Genomic DNA, 15,088 nt, shown 5'->3' with positions numbered 1-15,088 from the left:
TATAACATGCCTTTTGATTTAACATAGGGTACTTGAGCCTGTTCTGAAATTAAACTAGAAATCTAAGCAGGATGATGATACAGCTAGTTTGTTAAGTATAATCGTATAATTGACACCAAAAGGAGGAATGCATTTGTGCATTACTGCAGGCTTTAACGATTTTCCAAGGGGCTATCTTAAGCTCTCCAAACTTCTAGATCAGTTGATAACTAACTATTGTTATTCTCTGCTAGCTAGCGTGTGAGTGTTTAACCTTAGATCAGGTAACAAAGGTAACAGGTTGCAAATCTCCGTTTTGAAAGGGAGTTCCCAGCGAGTGTGGAAGTAACATTGATAATGAAGCTCACTCCAGAAGCACATAACCTCAGGTTGTGATGAAGGCTGCAATGGGGGAGAGATAACCTCAGTCCTGTTTAAAGTTATTTTTAAAATAATGTACCTGAACATCACCGAACTGTTTAGATGTATAATTTACTGTTGTTGTTTTTTGCTCTGTTTTGAAGAAAGTTATGCAGGTAAAGCTTTGAATCAAACTTTTGGGCCTGGGCAATCTTTAATTCCAGAAGGAGTCAGTTTTTATGCATTCAGTCCCTTCAAGCTGCACACTGCAAAGGTTTGCTGTCTTGTTGATCTTTTCCCCCATGCTCTTAGCAGGTATAGAAAGGAGTCGGGCAGATGAGTCTTCTTCAAGAAATGCCTCAAACAAATCAAACTGTCCTCACTGAGTTTATTCTCCAAGGGTTTCCAGGTTCCGCAGAGCTGCAGAAGTATCTATTTGTTCCCGTTCTGCTTATGTACATCCTCACTGTCACAGGAAACATCCTGATTGTTTTCATCATCATCCATGATCACCATCTCCACAACCCCATGTACTTCTTCCTAGGGAACTTCTCTTTCCTGGAGATCTTTTATGTCACCACGCTGTCGCCCAAGATGCTGGCCAATTTCTTGGCAGAGAGGAGGGCCATCTGCTTCTACTGTTGCATCACCCAAGCCTTTTTCCATTTCCTTCTTGGGGCTACTGAATTCTGCCTGCTTGCCTCAATGTCCTTTGACCGCTACATAGCCATCTGCAACCCACTGCATTACAGCATCATCATGAACAGCAAGCTTTGCCTGCAGTTAGCCTTGGGGTCTTGGCTGGGAGGTTTCTTCACTGTCATAGTGCAGACCATCTTGATCTGCCAACTCCCATTTTGTGGCCCCAACCTGATCAACCATTTCTATTGTGATGTGACCCCATTGCTGAGCTTGGCTTGCTCTGATACCCACCTGCTCGAGCAGATAGTATTAGTGGGGTCGGCCCTTCTCCTGTTCAGCTCCTTCTTACTCACTGCCATCTCCTACATCTTCATCATCTCCACCATATTGCGCATCCCTTCTTCGTCGGGGCGACAGAAGGCTTTCTCAACCTGTGCCGCCCACCTGACGGTAGTGTCCATACAATATGGAACAGTGATGTTCATGTATGTGAAGCCCAAAGCAAACTCCTCTCTGGAGGTAAACAAAGTGGTATCTGTGCTGAATACAGTCATAACCCCGCTCCTCAACCCTTTCATCTACACCCTGAGGAACAAAGACGTCAAAGAAGCTTTGAGGAAGGCAGTGAATATTAAAAAAAAAATTCCACTGAACTGATACGGAGTGACTTCATTTGATTGCCATTTATTGCCAAAGAGGATTAAAAATATATAAAGTTGGTAAGCTGCTTGCCTCTGTCTGTGTCAAAAAATAAAAATAAAAATTCACAATCGTAAGCAACACTTTCAGAAGGTCTAGGCATCTTTTGGTCTCAGAGGATGGTGGTCACCTTTGAAGGTGACTCGGAATTTACAACTATTCCAAAATGCAGCAGCTAGACTGGTGACTGGTAGGGGCCACTGAGACCACATAACACCAGGCCTGAAAGACCTATATTGGCTCCCAGTACATTTCCGAGCACAATTCAGAATGTTGGTGCTGACCTTTAAAGCCCTAAGCACTGCTAATGTTCCTTTTGAAGAGCTGGGTCCTTGCAGAGTCCAGCTGGGTCCAGCAGGTGCTTGCAGAGGTGGAGGCAGCCAGGTACATTTGCCTCAGGTCTTGGAGGACTAAGCTGGCCAGGAGTGGGGGACAAGGGACTAGCTGCTTTTTTTGTTTGAGTTTATAATATTATTATAACAAGATTCCCGTGTCAGGTCTCAGACAAGCCAATGGTCATAGATAATGATAGAAATATATATATATATTAAAAATCTCCAACTAAGTTTGTTCTTGGTATGAGCTTTTGTGTGTATGCACACTTCTTCAGATAGATAATGATGTCTGTAGTCTACCACATCTAGAGGGAACTGGAAGGCCCAGCCTTTCTTGGAAACAGGCACTGCAGGTAAACTCAACACAAACTAATTATTTAAATACAGTAGACCGGGTGTCCTATTTACTCTTCAGTCTCAAGGCCCACATTGCCTTTCTACTCTCATTCATCTCTACAGAAAGTTCACACCCTCCACACCCAGGAACTAACTGCATACACAGGTACAATGTGTTGACTACTCTTTGCCTAAAAGATGGTCATTTATTCACATTTCTATACTTCTATTCTGACAAGGCACCTGAAGGCACTAAACTATTAGAATCATAGAATTGTAGAATTGGAAGAGACCCTGAGGATCATCTGGCCCCTGCAATGCAGGAATATGCAGCTGTCCCATACAGGGATTGAACCTGCAACCTTGGTGTTATCAACACCACGCTCTAACCAACTGACTGGTTACAACCACTTGTATTTTGCTTTGTTTTTAAGGAAAGCATTGAAGACATTCCTAAAGGATGATTCCAACAATGGTGATTTGCCACGAGACTTAAACAGATCTTCCGTGTTCATAGGCATTATCATTCTCTGGGCAACAAGAAAGGGGGTTTTTAATGTTGGGGGTTGGGGGCAAAGCACAAGGGAGAACCGTTGTGTTCCTGCCTTGCATGTATGATCAAGGCAGGAAGCATCTGGTTAGCAGTTTTTGGAAGCGGGATGCCCCCCTTTTCTGCTGCTCTGATCTAGAGATGCATCTTGTGGTCTTCCAGCTTTTACTCATCTCCCATCTAGTCCAGTACTCTGTTCTCACCCTATGGGAAGCCTGTAAGCTAGACAGGAGTGCAACAGTACTCTGCCCACCTGCGTTTCCCAAGAACTGATATTCACAGGCCTACTGCCTCTGGCAGTGGAGGCAGAACTCAGCCACCATGGCTAGTAGCTGCTGATAGCCTTTTCCTCCAATAATATGCCTAAGCCCCTTGTAAAGCCATCCACTGTTTCCTGTGCAAGCAAGTTCCATATTTTAATAATGTGTTATGCATTCTCTGAGTATATGATGCTAGCAGTCCAGCAGCAGCAGCTCCACAGCATTCAAACCCTCCGCCTTTGTCCAGGCACTTGCCAAGGAAAACACATCTTAAGTTCCCCAAAGTGCTTCTCTGCCTCTCTCAGGTGGTTTAATTTCCCTAGTGGGAATGGTTAGGACTGAAGTACTCTTTCCCATATATTTAAACTGCTCTTGTAAACCTGCACCAAAGAACTTCATTGTGCTCTACAGGAAGCAGAATGCAAAAAGATATATGCCTGAAGTATTTGTTCTTTTTCTCCTCACTTCTGTGCTCATCTGCGCATATACAGGCATCAGAGCAAGAGGCAGACAGTGTTATAGTTCAATAGCATCTTTAGCTGCTATTAAGTATCATGCTCTATATTGCGTATATTGTTTTTCTCATTATTATAAGTGCTTTGAAAATAGTGGATACTGTACAAATGCTAGAATATGTGACAATGTTTTCCAGGAAACAAACAGAAAATGTTTACTCTAAGGACCAGTCGGGATGTGTAAAATTGTGAGTACCCTCTTTCTTTTTCAATCATATGATGATGTGTGGTTTATTTTTATACGTCAATCAAGTGCCATTTGTTATTGAACCAACAAGGTGGTTGCAGCACAATGGGGTGAGTGGTGAGCCAGTGGCCCATATTTTCATTGATTGTGCAAAGTTATTGGTCAACTGCAAAAGCTTTACTCAATTGATAGTCCAGTCATGCCACTAAAGGAACTGAGTGGCAATGTTCGAAAATCTTACAGCAGAAAACAAAAGGCTTTAAGTACATGCTTTACTTAATCTCCATCGATTGCTGTAACTTTTATGTGTGACTGTTTTGAGGTTCTAAACAGCACCGTGTCTTCAGAGCCACAATCTCACACCTTCTTTAAAAATAATAATAATGAAGTATACACTTAATCCAGAGCCGTATAAGGTTTTCTGCCCAAATTGCAAAACTAAATCTGAAATGCAGTTTGCAATCTGGATTTGACCTTTTATTTTTCTTGAGTCCAAATCTGACATTTTAAATTATAATTTCAAAATCCTTAAAGTTCACTCATATAGTTCAATTATCTACATGTGTGGAGGTGTAAGGAATATATGGGAATTATGAGTTTTGTTCTCCTTAGAAGGAAGGCTAAAGTGGTATAGTGAGACAGGGCTTATGAGCATAGATTCATAAAATTGTAGTGTTGGAAGGAACCAGAAGGGTTATTAGTCCAGCACTCAGCAATGCAGGAACCCTGACTCTTTTCCAGAGAATGTAATTATTTCTTTGTGCTGTATGTATGGATAGTTACAGAGGACAATTTTTCTTTGGAGACTAATATCATGGGTGGATATTGCCATTGCATCTGCTTATGAGCATTTCTATTGGCCTTTAAGATCTGTGAATTGGGTATGTGCCAATAGATAGAATCTAGGGATAGGGAAACAACCCAATTCAGTTCATGTTAAAATGCAAGCTTACTACACTTTCTGAAACAGTACATGACCCAAAACACAGCCGTCCTTCATAATCTGTGTTTCTCCCAATTTAGCAATGCCATTCTCCAGTCAAGTAAAACATACAATAATGCATATAGTGGGAAGAAGTGAGCATGAGAATTTATATCTTTAAAAAGCATGCAAAATTGGTTTTGAAATGTGAAGAGGCTAGATAAAAGAGAAACAGAGAGAACCAGAAATTGACAGATTCACCCATCCCTAATAGAATCACCTTCTAGATAGAGCATCTCTCTGACCCGGTTTTGTAACTCTTTCCTATCTTTTAATGCAGGTGATGATGGAAAACCAAACAGTTGTGGTCGAATTTATTTTACTGGGCTTCCCCAGCATCCAAAAGGTGCGAATTCTAGTGTTTGTGGGTGTCTTGGTGATCTACACCTTGACTGTCACTGGGAATATTGTCATCGTGGCCACTGTAGTCCATGACACCACTCTACATAAACCAATGTACTTCTTCCTTGGAAACCTTTCATTCTTAGGAATCATCTATGTGACCGCGACCATACCCAAACTACTGGCCAACTTACTTTCAATCAAGAAATCAATCAGCCTAGCTGGTTGCAAAGCTCAAGCATTCTCCCATTTTTTCCTGGGGGCCACCGAATTCTTCCTTCTCACCGCCATGGCGTATGATCGCTACATGGCTATTTGCCACCCTCTCCACTACCATGCCATCATGAGCAGTAAGGTTTGTGTTCAGCTGGCTTGTGGCTCTTGGCTTGGTGGCTTGATGACGGTCTTGGTGCAGACGATTCTAGTGTTCCGCCTGCCTTTCTGTGGCCCCAATATCATCAATCACTTCTACTGCGACGTTGGACCATTGCTGAAGCTGGCTTGCACTGACACTCGCCCCATAGAGTGGATCGTCTTCATCGTGGCCACCATTGTGGTCTTCTGCAATTCCCTGATGACGGTGGTTTCGTACATCTTCATCATCTCCACCGTGATGAGAATCCCGTCAGCCTCTGGGAGGCAGAAAGCTTTCTCCACTTGCATTGCTCACTTGATGGTTGTCATCATGCTGTATGGGGCAATCATCTTTATCTACGTCAGGCCAAGCGGACATGCCTCTTTGGGTTGGAACAAGCTGGTATCCCTCCTAAACACCCTAGTCACTCCACTGCTGAACCCTTTCATATATACACTCAGGAACAAGGAAGTGAAAGATGCCCTGAAAAAGGGATTCACCAGGAATAAAGTATTTGAGGACAACAAATGGTAAATGAAAGGAGGATTATGCACAATGTGGATGGGATTGGGTCTAGTGGAACTTTTCACTGGGAGATGTACAGAACTCAGAAATCACATCTGATCAACCCAGATACTTGTGCTATTTTCCCCAGGTATGGAGGTGTCAGTTTATAATGGACAAGAAATGGATAATGAACAGTAGGCACCTGAGGTTTAGGGAATATACTATTACTGGGGGGGAAATACACATGAGCTATGCCTGAGAAATGGGACATTAGATCTTAGCACCTTCATATACATACCCACTGTGACTATGAACTCAGTTAGGTGGCATTGGGCAGCTCACTCATAGCTCAGCATGGTCCCTTTTCATGAAATGGGGACTTACTTTATAGAGATGTTTCGAAACTGGGTGAGAAATTAAAGATGTTGGGAGCTGACAAAATGTGGGCAGAATAAATTTGTGGCAGAAGCGTAAGGAATAGTTCGAATTTTCATGTACAGTTGGATTTTATTTTATTTTTAAAAAAGAAATCATCAAATTGTGTTGGATTGTCAAATTATTGTTGCATTCTTTGGAAGATGAATGGAAAGAATGGCCTACAAAGATCACATAAAGCATTTTTACTTCTTTATTGATAGATCATGTCACACACAAAGCATATACGACTGTGGGCAAATTCAACTTTGGCTTTATTATTGTGAATGATTATTTACTTTTGTGCTATGGTTGTTTTCATGCATTTTTTACAACTTTTTTTTTAAGTGAAATAAATAAAATAGAACATATTAGGTTGAATTCTTTTCCATAAAATGACATGAATAAGGGAAGATCTGTGTGACAGGAGATGCCTGGAAGTTGTCACCTCCTAAATCTTATCTAGAAGGAGAGGTATATATGCTTCCAGAGATGGATTGCTCTTTATCAAGGGAAAGACAACTGGAATGATCACCAACACCAGATGTAACATTAAGGACTATAACTTTAAGGAATTGTGCTTGAGCTAGATTCTCTCTCCTCCCTCCCCTTTCCTGTTTCCTTATGTGTCATGTCTTTTTAGTTTGTGAACCCAATGGAGGAACCATCTTAGAACTTACTCTGTAACCTGCTCTGAAAACATTTTTTTAAAACTAAAGGGTAGTGCATTAAAACTAAATGCTGAAAATGAATAAAATAAAAAAATGAAAATCTTTTATAGAATGTTGCAGTTTCCCCCCTGCACTAAGGGTGTGCTTGTGTGAATGTGACAGTTGTAACATAGCCATAGGGTGGCCCTGGCAAGGCTTCAGTGTTGGATATGATGACTTGTGTAGTCTAATGTGGTCATGGGATATTTGGGCAGGTTTGCCACAAGTCAATTCCAAAGTATTAAATGATGCTTCTCTAATTCACGATGTGTATATTGCAGCAAGAAAACTAGAAAATGTGTGCATTTGTGTATTTCCTGATTAGTAGTGAAAGCCTACAAGATCAGATCAGAATTCACCAGGTGATTCCTAAAAGCTAATAGCAATGAGGATGTCAGACAATTATATCAGAGGTGTTTGATGGCGCCTGCCTTAACTTATGAAATACTTCACATTATGGGAACGTCTGAATGGGTTTTTAGTCCTCATCCTGTAAATAGAGCATATAGGCAAAGATCAGCAAAAATTGGAAGCTAATGAGATTGCAAAGAAAGTCCTCTAATCCTCTAAAGTATTTTAGCTGCTTTGGGGTTTTTTCTTTTATGAAATAAATAAGGTAAAAAAATAAATCATCAAAAGAGTTAATTGTGTCTGGAGTACTTTGGATGAGTTTGTTTTCTTCTTCAAAAGAGTTGATCCTTCACAGATAACATGCCCTTATTGATTAATTTCTGCATTAATTTTCTGCTTTGTGGAACAGAGAAAGTCTTCACTATATTTCCATCTTGAAGACTTATGCTATTGAAAAAGCTCTGAGAGCTAGAAATCTTCCACAAATTGGCCCCTTGATGATTATGAAAGCTCTTAAGGTTTTTAAATCTCTTGGGTTTGACAAGAATCTGAAATTGCCCTAAGATGCACTTGACAGTTCGAAAACCACTGAGAGTGGATGTTTGTGTCTGAATGGACAATTTGAAGAGAGAGAAGTGACTTAGACAAGAAAGCAACTCTTAAACTCAATATTTCGTAATTACTGACTAACTGGAGATAACTTATCCGTACTTCAAAAAAAAAAAAAAAAATCAAGATCCTTAGTTACTTTTAGGGTGGAGATTATTTGCATTGAAAGCTCTTGTCCCTCAAAGTTATCTGGATGTTTTGCTTCAGATTTAATTGGTAGAGCCAGCTACATCTAAGGCAACCTGGTATTACTTAATTATTTTATTTCTTAAAATTTATTTACCATTTGATTGTAAAACCAAAACCAAAAAATACTTCATATCTATTGTTTATGCCTCTGCTGTTCCAGCCTATTAGTATGTATTTATTTATCAATGCATTGATAACCTGACTTTTAACCATAATTTCTGAGGGGCTTCACAACCCTTTTTAAAAAAGCAGAAAAAAGCGATACAATATATAAATTAAATTCAAGTTAAATTAAGGAAGCATTTGAACATCCAGTTTTGAGCAGTATGGAAAATACCATTAAAAGGACACCTAGTTCCCATTAAATATTGGGGTATGTGAGAGAAGTGTCTTCTTGAGTCACATGAAAGGGTCCAAAACAAATGCGAAAGAAAAGGGGGTTTCACTCCATTTAGAAATAGCAGCATTTAAAATATCTAACAAAGTGGAAGATGTTCATCTCTCTGCTTCCCTTTTTTCTCGATCCTTTTTCCATTTGTGAATCTATGGGACTCTAAGAAGCTTCTCTGAATTTTTTGTTAGCACCACTCATTTATTAGCAGTCATCATGACTTACTAGGTTTGAAGTTGATCACATCAATCAACAAGCCAAGGAGAGCCACGTCAGCTTAGTAGGATGTCAGTCAGTCCTACTAAGGTGAGTTGTTTTCTAAATAGTATTCAGTAAAAACTACCTGCTAACCAGAAGGTTGGTGGTTCGAGCCCATCCAGGAATGGCTGTGAGCAGGATTCCTGTATTACAGGGGCTTGGACTAGATAACCACCAGAGTCCTTTCCGTCTCTATGTTTCTATGATTCTATGAAAAGGCTAAACAGCCTTAGAAGACTAACAAAAAAAATTTGTGCATGAGCATTCCTGGGGGCAACTACCTTTATCAGCTGTGTTCATCAAATGAAGGTCTTAAAATATATTTGCTAGAATAACATGTGGTTCTGATGATGCAGCAAGAGCTCAGCTTCAGTTTGTTGTTGTTTAAAAAGTATGTTCCATTGCAGAGGGCAAAGAATGGATCCAGAGACCAACAACCAGTCATCAGTGAAGGAATTTGTTTTCCTGTCTTTCCCAGCCCACCGTGAGGTTCAGATCTTCTCCTTTGTGGTCCTGCTTTTCACATACCTGCTCACCCTCACGGGAAACGTGGTCATCCTCTCCATTATATGGACTGACCTGCGACTCCACACTCCTATGTACTTCTTCCTCAGTAATTTGTCTTTTCTGGACATCCTATTCACTACCGTGATTGCCCCCAAAATGCTGTCCAGCCTCCTGGCTGAAAAGAAAACCATTTTGTTCACAGGCTGCATCACTCAGACATATTTTTATTTCTTCCTGGGAACGGTGGAGTTTATCCTCTTAGCAGTCATGTCCTTTGATCGGTACGTGGCCATATGTCATCCATTAAGGTACACCATCATTATGAATGGACATGTGTGCTTCCTTCTGGTTCTGGGCTGTTGGGTAGGGGCTTTCCTCTCAGTTCTTTGCCCTACAGTTGTTGTCTCCAGACTTCCATACTGCCGCCACAACATCAACCACTTCTTTTGCGACATTGCACCTCTGCTGGAAGTAGCCTGTGTGGACACTCACTTCATTGAGCTCCTTAACTTCTTTATGTCTTCCTTGGTGGTCCTCAGCTCATTGGTGCTCACTGTGGTCTCTTACAGCTATATCATCTCCACCATCCTGAAAATCCCATCTGTCCAAGGGAGGCAAAAGGCCTTCTCCACCTGTGCCTCTCACATCACTGTGGTCACCATTGCTTACGGGAGTTCCATCTTCATGTATGTCCGTCCAAATCAAAGCTACTCTCTGGCTTTTGATAAGGTTGCTGCCATCCTGACCACAGTGGTGACTCCTCTTTTGAACCCTTTCATATACAGCCTCAGGAATGAGAAGGTCAAAGAAGTTTTGAGGGAAGCCCTAAGCAGGACATTTTGCTCTAAGGAGGTGGTTTCTTGATTCGGGCTTGTGTGCCATTTCTTCCCATGTAAGGAAGTTAAGGACTGGGAATACTCTTTTGGACTTTAGAGGTCAACACCTTTGGAGCATCAGTTTAAACACATTTACCTGGGAATATGTACAACTGATCTCAATTGAACTTATTTCACTGGACATGCATAGGACTGTACATTTTGGGCGTTACAGTATACCATGAGATTTAAGATCATACAGGACTACCATACATTTAAAGCACATGACTTCCATTAAAGTGTTACACCTCACAGAGCTATAATTCCCAGAACCCTTAACAAACTACAGTTCTCAGGATTTTGAGGGTAGATGCCATGTGCTTTAAATATGCTGTATATGCAGCATCCAGCATTTACTATGCTATCTGTTTGACTCACAATCAATATAATGCAAGGTTTTGCATTGGCAGCTCCACATCTCTAGAACACCTCTTTGTTACAGACACATCAAAATACTCCAGAAGCCCTCAAATTCTTGCTTGGCCTAGCTTTTAACAATTCAGATTAAGCAGGTTAGGGTAAAGAGCTGGTTTCCATCAAATATAGTATGTTATAGAGCTGATTTGCCAGTACAGCTATTCCTAGGAAAAATAGCCAGGAAGAGAGAGAGAGAGAGAGAGAGAGAGAGAGAGAGAGAGAGAGAGAGAGAGAGATTTGGTCTCTTCATGTATGTGAGACCCAATGTTCATCCCTTGTCCTGCGTAAGCTGGATAGTGGCAGTCTTAAACATTGCCCTCATGCCAATACTGAACATGGAAGTGAAAGAGGCTCCCAGGAGTGTGATATTGAAGAAGACAGATTTCCTTAAAGAAGTTCTTGAAAAAAATGTGTTTAATGATATTTCCTACCTATTGCTACTAGTAGCACAAGAACGGGGGGCCTTCTCTGTAGTGGCCCCCCATCTATGGAATACTCTCCCCAGGGAAGTTCACCTAGAACCTTCATTATACACCTTTAGGCGCCAGGCAAATATGTTCCTTTTTTCATCAGCCTTTGGTTGATCTGACTGGCAGACTATGCCCTTTTAAAATGTGTTTGTTTGGTTTTTTTGCCGAGGGGTTATTGGGTTGTTGTTTTCATATTGATTATATATATATGGTGGTTTTCATGTTGATTTTGCTCTGTGAACCACCCTGAGACCTTCTGAGTATAGGGCAGTATATAAGTTCAATTAAAAAATAGTACTACTAGGAACACCAGCTCCCTCGGCCTGAAAACAAGATGAGCGCCCCATCCCATAGTCGCCTTTGACTGAACTTAACTGTCCAGGGTTCCTTTACCTTTTAACTTACTTTGTGCTACTACTAACTTCTCCAGTGAAAGAGAAGGTGAGATGTGGGTTACCTTTTTGGAGGAGGATTCTGAGAAATATTTTTTGTATGATGTATTTGGGGCACATATAATATTAAAGCTGCAATCCCAACCCCATTTACCTGGGAGCAAGCCTCACTACATTCCATGTGAATAACATCTGAGTAGGCATGGTTAGAGCTGCAGTGAATTTCCAAAATGGCAGTGTGTTGTTGTTGTTGTTAATTGTTTATTAAGGTCAGTTTTTTACATCATGCACAAATGCCAAGCAGTTTCCTTTCACTTGTGGAATAGATTTGCACCTTTGTGTACATGTCATTTAGTGAATACCATTTAATTCCTTCAAACTTGTGGCTTTGCTACTGGAATTGTCAGTTACTACTGCAAGCCACTGTGGCTGCTCTTTGTGTACTCTAAGACCCTCTGTATTCAGTATATACACATTAGAGGCTTAAAATACAGCGAGGTCTCTTTCAAGCTGCATTTTCATGTACACATCCAAGATGGAGTGAAGCTATCTTCACCCAACATGCATTGCCTGTTTGGTTTCCCTATCTCTGCCACACACACACACACACACACACACACACTCCCATGCTGGAACTCCTATTCACGAAACTGCCTTCTGCACATAGATGCTCACCTATGCATGCACAACAGCTGTTTCAGATGAACAGACCTGACTTAAGTACAATGTGAACAAGAAGTAAGTGATAATGTGTACAAAACTAGGATTGCAAAAATGGGAAATTGATTGATTGATTTTTGCAAATGGGGAAGTTAAACCCCTTATTGAATTCCTCCTATTTAAACGAATGAAATGTTTAGTTTTGCCCAAGTGTGGCCTTATGTTGTCCATATACACTTCTGAGAACAATGGTTTCCTTGGATCATTCTGTGTTTCCAGATCTTAGACAAGAAAAACCACACACACACACACACCTGATGCAGTCTTGTTCTGATGTTTATATAGCCCACCTCTGTAAGTTGTGCACTAGGGTGAATTTCATATGATTGAATATTTAACAGGCATACAGTCTTGCCGAAAAGAGGGAGGGAAAGGATCAGCTGAAAAAGGCAGTATTCATGATTTGTCTAATGGCCCTTATTAAACCATCAAACACTGGATGTTGGAAGATGCATTATAATGAGTCAGACCACAGGTCTATTGAGATCAGTATTGTCTACACTGGCTTTAGTTCTCCAGGGTTTCAGACTGGGGTTATCAGTAGCAGTCAGTGTGGTGGGGCAGAGCCACATTTCTTTTAATTCCCCTAACAGACACTTTGTGTAAATTGGGTCCTCCCTTAAAGAGGGCACGTGTTGCAGTGAGGCCTGGCAACCAAACCCTGTGTTGTGGGTGGGTACGATTGGATAGCCACAACACCCGATTGGTAGGTCCCTTGATGCAGGGTTTGATCAGGCCAATGGGAGGCAGCCAAAACAGATCAAGGGACATATATATATATATATATATATATATATATATATATATATACCTATGCACATGACCCAGAGCTTCCTCTTTCAGTGCGTGCATCAGAACACCCGCCCACCTCTCCCTATTTTCCATGGCTGTGTGCTTGACCTTGTTATGCCGTAGTCTGTCGTCTATCGTTGGGACAGGGGCACTGCAGGAATTTCCCCACTTGGCTGATTGACTGGTGCCATTTGGGTTTCGCCTGCCATGTAGCAAATCGTCACAGCTTGTAAGGTTGTGGAAAGGCTCTGGTTCAGGTGATAGGGATGGGGAAACGCTCCCACCACCCCTATGTGAAGGGTATTTCATTAAAGGAATCCAGGGACTCAGTGGTTTGGTCAACCCTGTGAGGGGGTTGTGCCTGTGCCGGAGTCCAGGCGGACATCTGGGTGGTAGACATAGCCTGTTCCCGGCTTTCCGCCTATCCAGGTTTTCACCCTAGACTCACCTAGGGTGCCCTGGGTCAGCGCTATGTGCAACGGTGCAGAGAGCTAGTTGAACCAGAGCCTCTGCAACCACTCACTTGCTTTAATCAATAAAGTGTGGCCTAAATTCTGCCAAAAACCAAACCAAAATTTGAGTCTTGTCTGGATTTATTTAAGGGGGAGGTTTAAAGGTCTGAACACGCAACATCTTGTCTGATAAAAATATGTTGAGATCTCAAACGCTTCTCACAGCTTGGTGACATTTTGCTTGTGTCTACTAAAGATAGTGACCAGCTGTGGACTGTCTTCTCCTCCACACACTCTTATGAACCAACATGATCAACTTCACATTTTAGGCATTCTGAATATTATGTCAAACTGTAGATGGTTGTTTGTTAAGCCAGCTGAGATTCCAAATATGGATATTTGCCCATCTGAAGAATACAGAAACGCACACGTGCACACACAATCCAGCTTCACCAGGCTTCTGCCTGACATATTTTATCTAGAGAAAACTCTACATAACTCTAGTTTGATCTAGATTCATAAATGGTGAGAATACTCATGAGACAACCCTTCCCTCTTGGACATCATTCTCATGAGAAATCATGCATATCCAACAAAACCATGTGTTATATTATGTTGAGAGACTTGACGAAATAGCCTCTCATGAGAAATGCTTGGCACGTGGACAAATTGGTTGCTTGGAAGATCAAAGAAAATAAATGACCTGCTCAAAAGCCGTCCTTTCTAATGAAGATTCTCTATTCCTGTGGAACTGTAGTAAGGGTGGGCATTGTGTTATCATAGCAATTTAATCAAGTTGAAGCATTCATGTAGAACACAACTTTGTCGTGTGATGGTGAAAATAGGTGCAAGATGGGGTCTAAAAAAGCCAAGAGGCATTGCAGCGGGTGTTATTCTTACAGAGTTTCAGCCTGTTGAATGTGTTGAAGACTTTCCTTTATTTTGTATCTCTCAATTGCTTTCATCTCCAGAATCATGAGACATTCTTTCCCACAATTGGAGTGTTTTGTTGTTTAGTCGTTCAGTCGTGTCCGACTCTTCGTGACCCCATGGACCAGAGCACGCCAGGCACTCCTGTCTTCCACTGCCACCTGCAGTTTGGTCAGATTCATGTTTGTAGCTTCGAGAACACTGTCTAACCATCTCGTCCTCTGTCGTCCCCTTCTCCTTGTGCCCTCCATCTTTCCCAACATCAGGGTCTTTTCCAGGGAGTCTTCTCTTCTCATGAGGTGGCCAAAGTATTGGAGCCTCAGCTTCACGATCTGTCCTTCCAGTGAGCACTCAGGGCTGATTTCCTTAAGAATGGATGCGTTTGATCTTCTTGCAGTCCATGGGACTCTCAAGAGTCTCCTCCAGCACTATAATTCAAAAGCGTCGATTCTTCGGCGATCAGCCTTCTTTATGGTCCAGCTCTCATTTCCACAATTGGAGTAGACATGTAATAAATCTTTTAAAAATAAGTAGAGTAGTGACATTTCTAATATATTGCATA

The 15,088-nt window shown here is 41.4% G+C and overlaps 2 protein-coding genes across 2 annotated transcripts; both read left to right on the top strand.

Moving 5' to 3' along the window:
* Positions 1–693: 693 nt before the first annotated feature.
* LOC310662271 (olfactory receptor 6X1-like) lies at positions 694–1,638 on the top strand (the record flags this gene model as incomplete). The annotated part of the gene is made up of 1 exon (XM_083409050.1): positions 694–1,638. One exon carries the CDS (start codon positions 694–696, stop codon positions 1,636–1,638), a length of 945 nt encoding a protein of 314 aa, XP_083265176.1.
* Positions 1,639–5,119: 3,481 nt separating this feature from the next.
* Positions 5,120–10,342, top strand: LOC310662270 (uncharacterized protein; the record flags this gene model as incomplete). The annotated part of the gene is made up of 2 exons (XM_083409049.1): positions 5,120–6,072; positions 9,364–10,342. The coding sequence occupies 2 exons, from the start codon at positions 5,120–5,122 to the stop codon at positions 10,340–10,342; spliced, it is 1,932 nt and encodes a 643-aa protein (XP_083265175.1).
* Between the last annotated feature and the right edge of the window lie 4,746 nt (positions 10,343–15,088).

The sequence above is a fragment of the Podarcis tiliguerta genome, assembly GCF_965153285.1.
Source record: "Podarcis tiliguerta genome assembly, chromosome: 13".
NCBI classification, from domain to species: Eukaryota; Metazoa; Chordata; class Lepidosauria; order Squamata; family Lacertidae; genus Podarcis; species Podarcis tiliguerta.
Note: the sequence above shows the minus strand (reverse complement) of the source record. Positions and strands in the feature narration are given on the sequence as shown.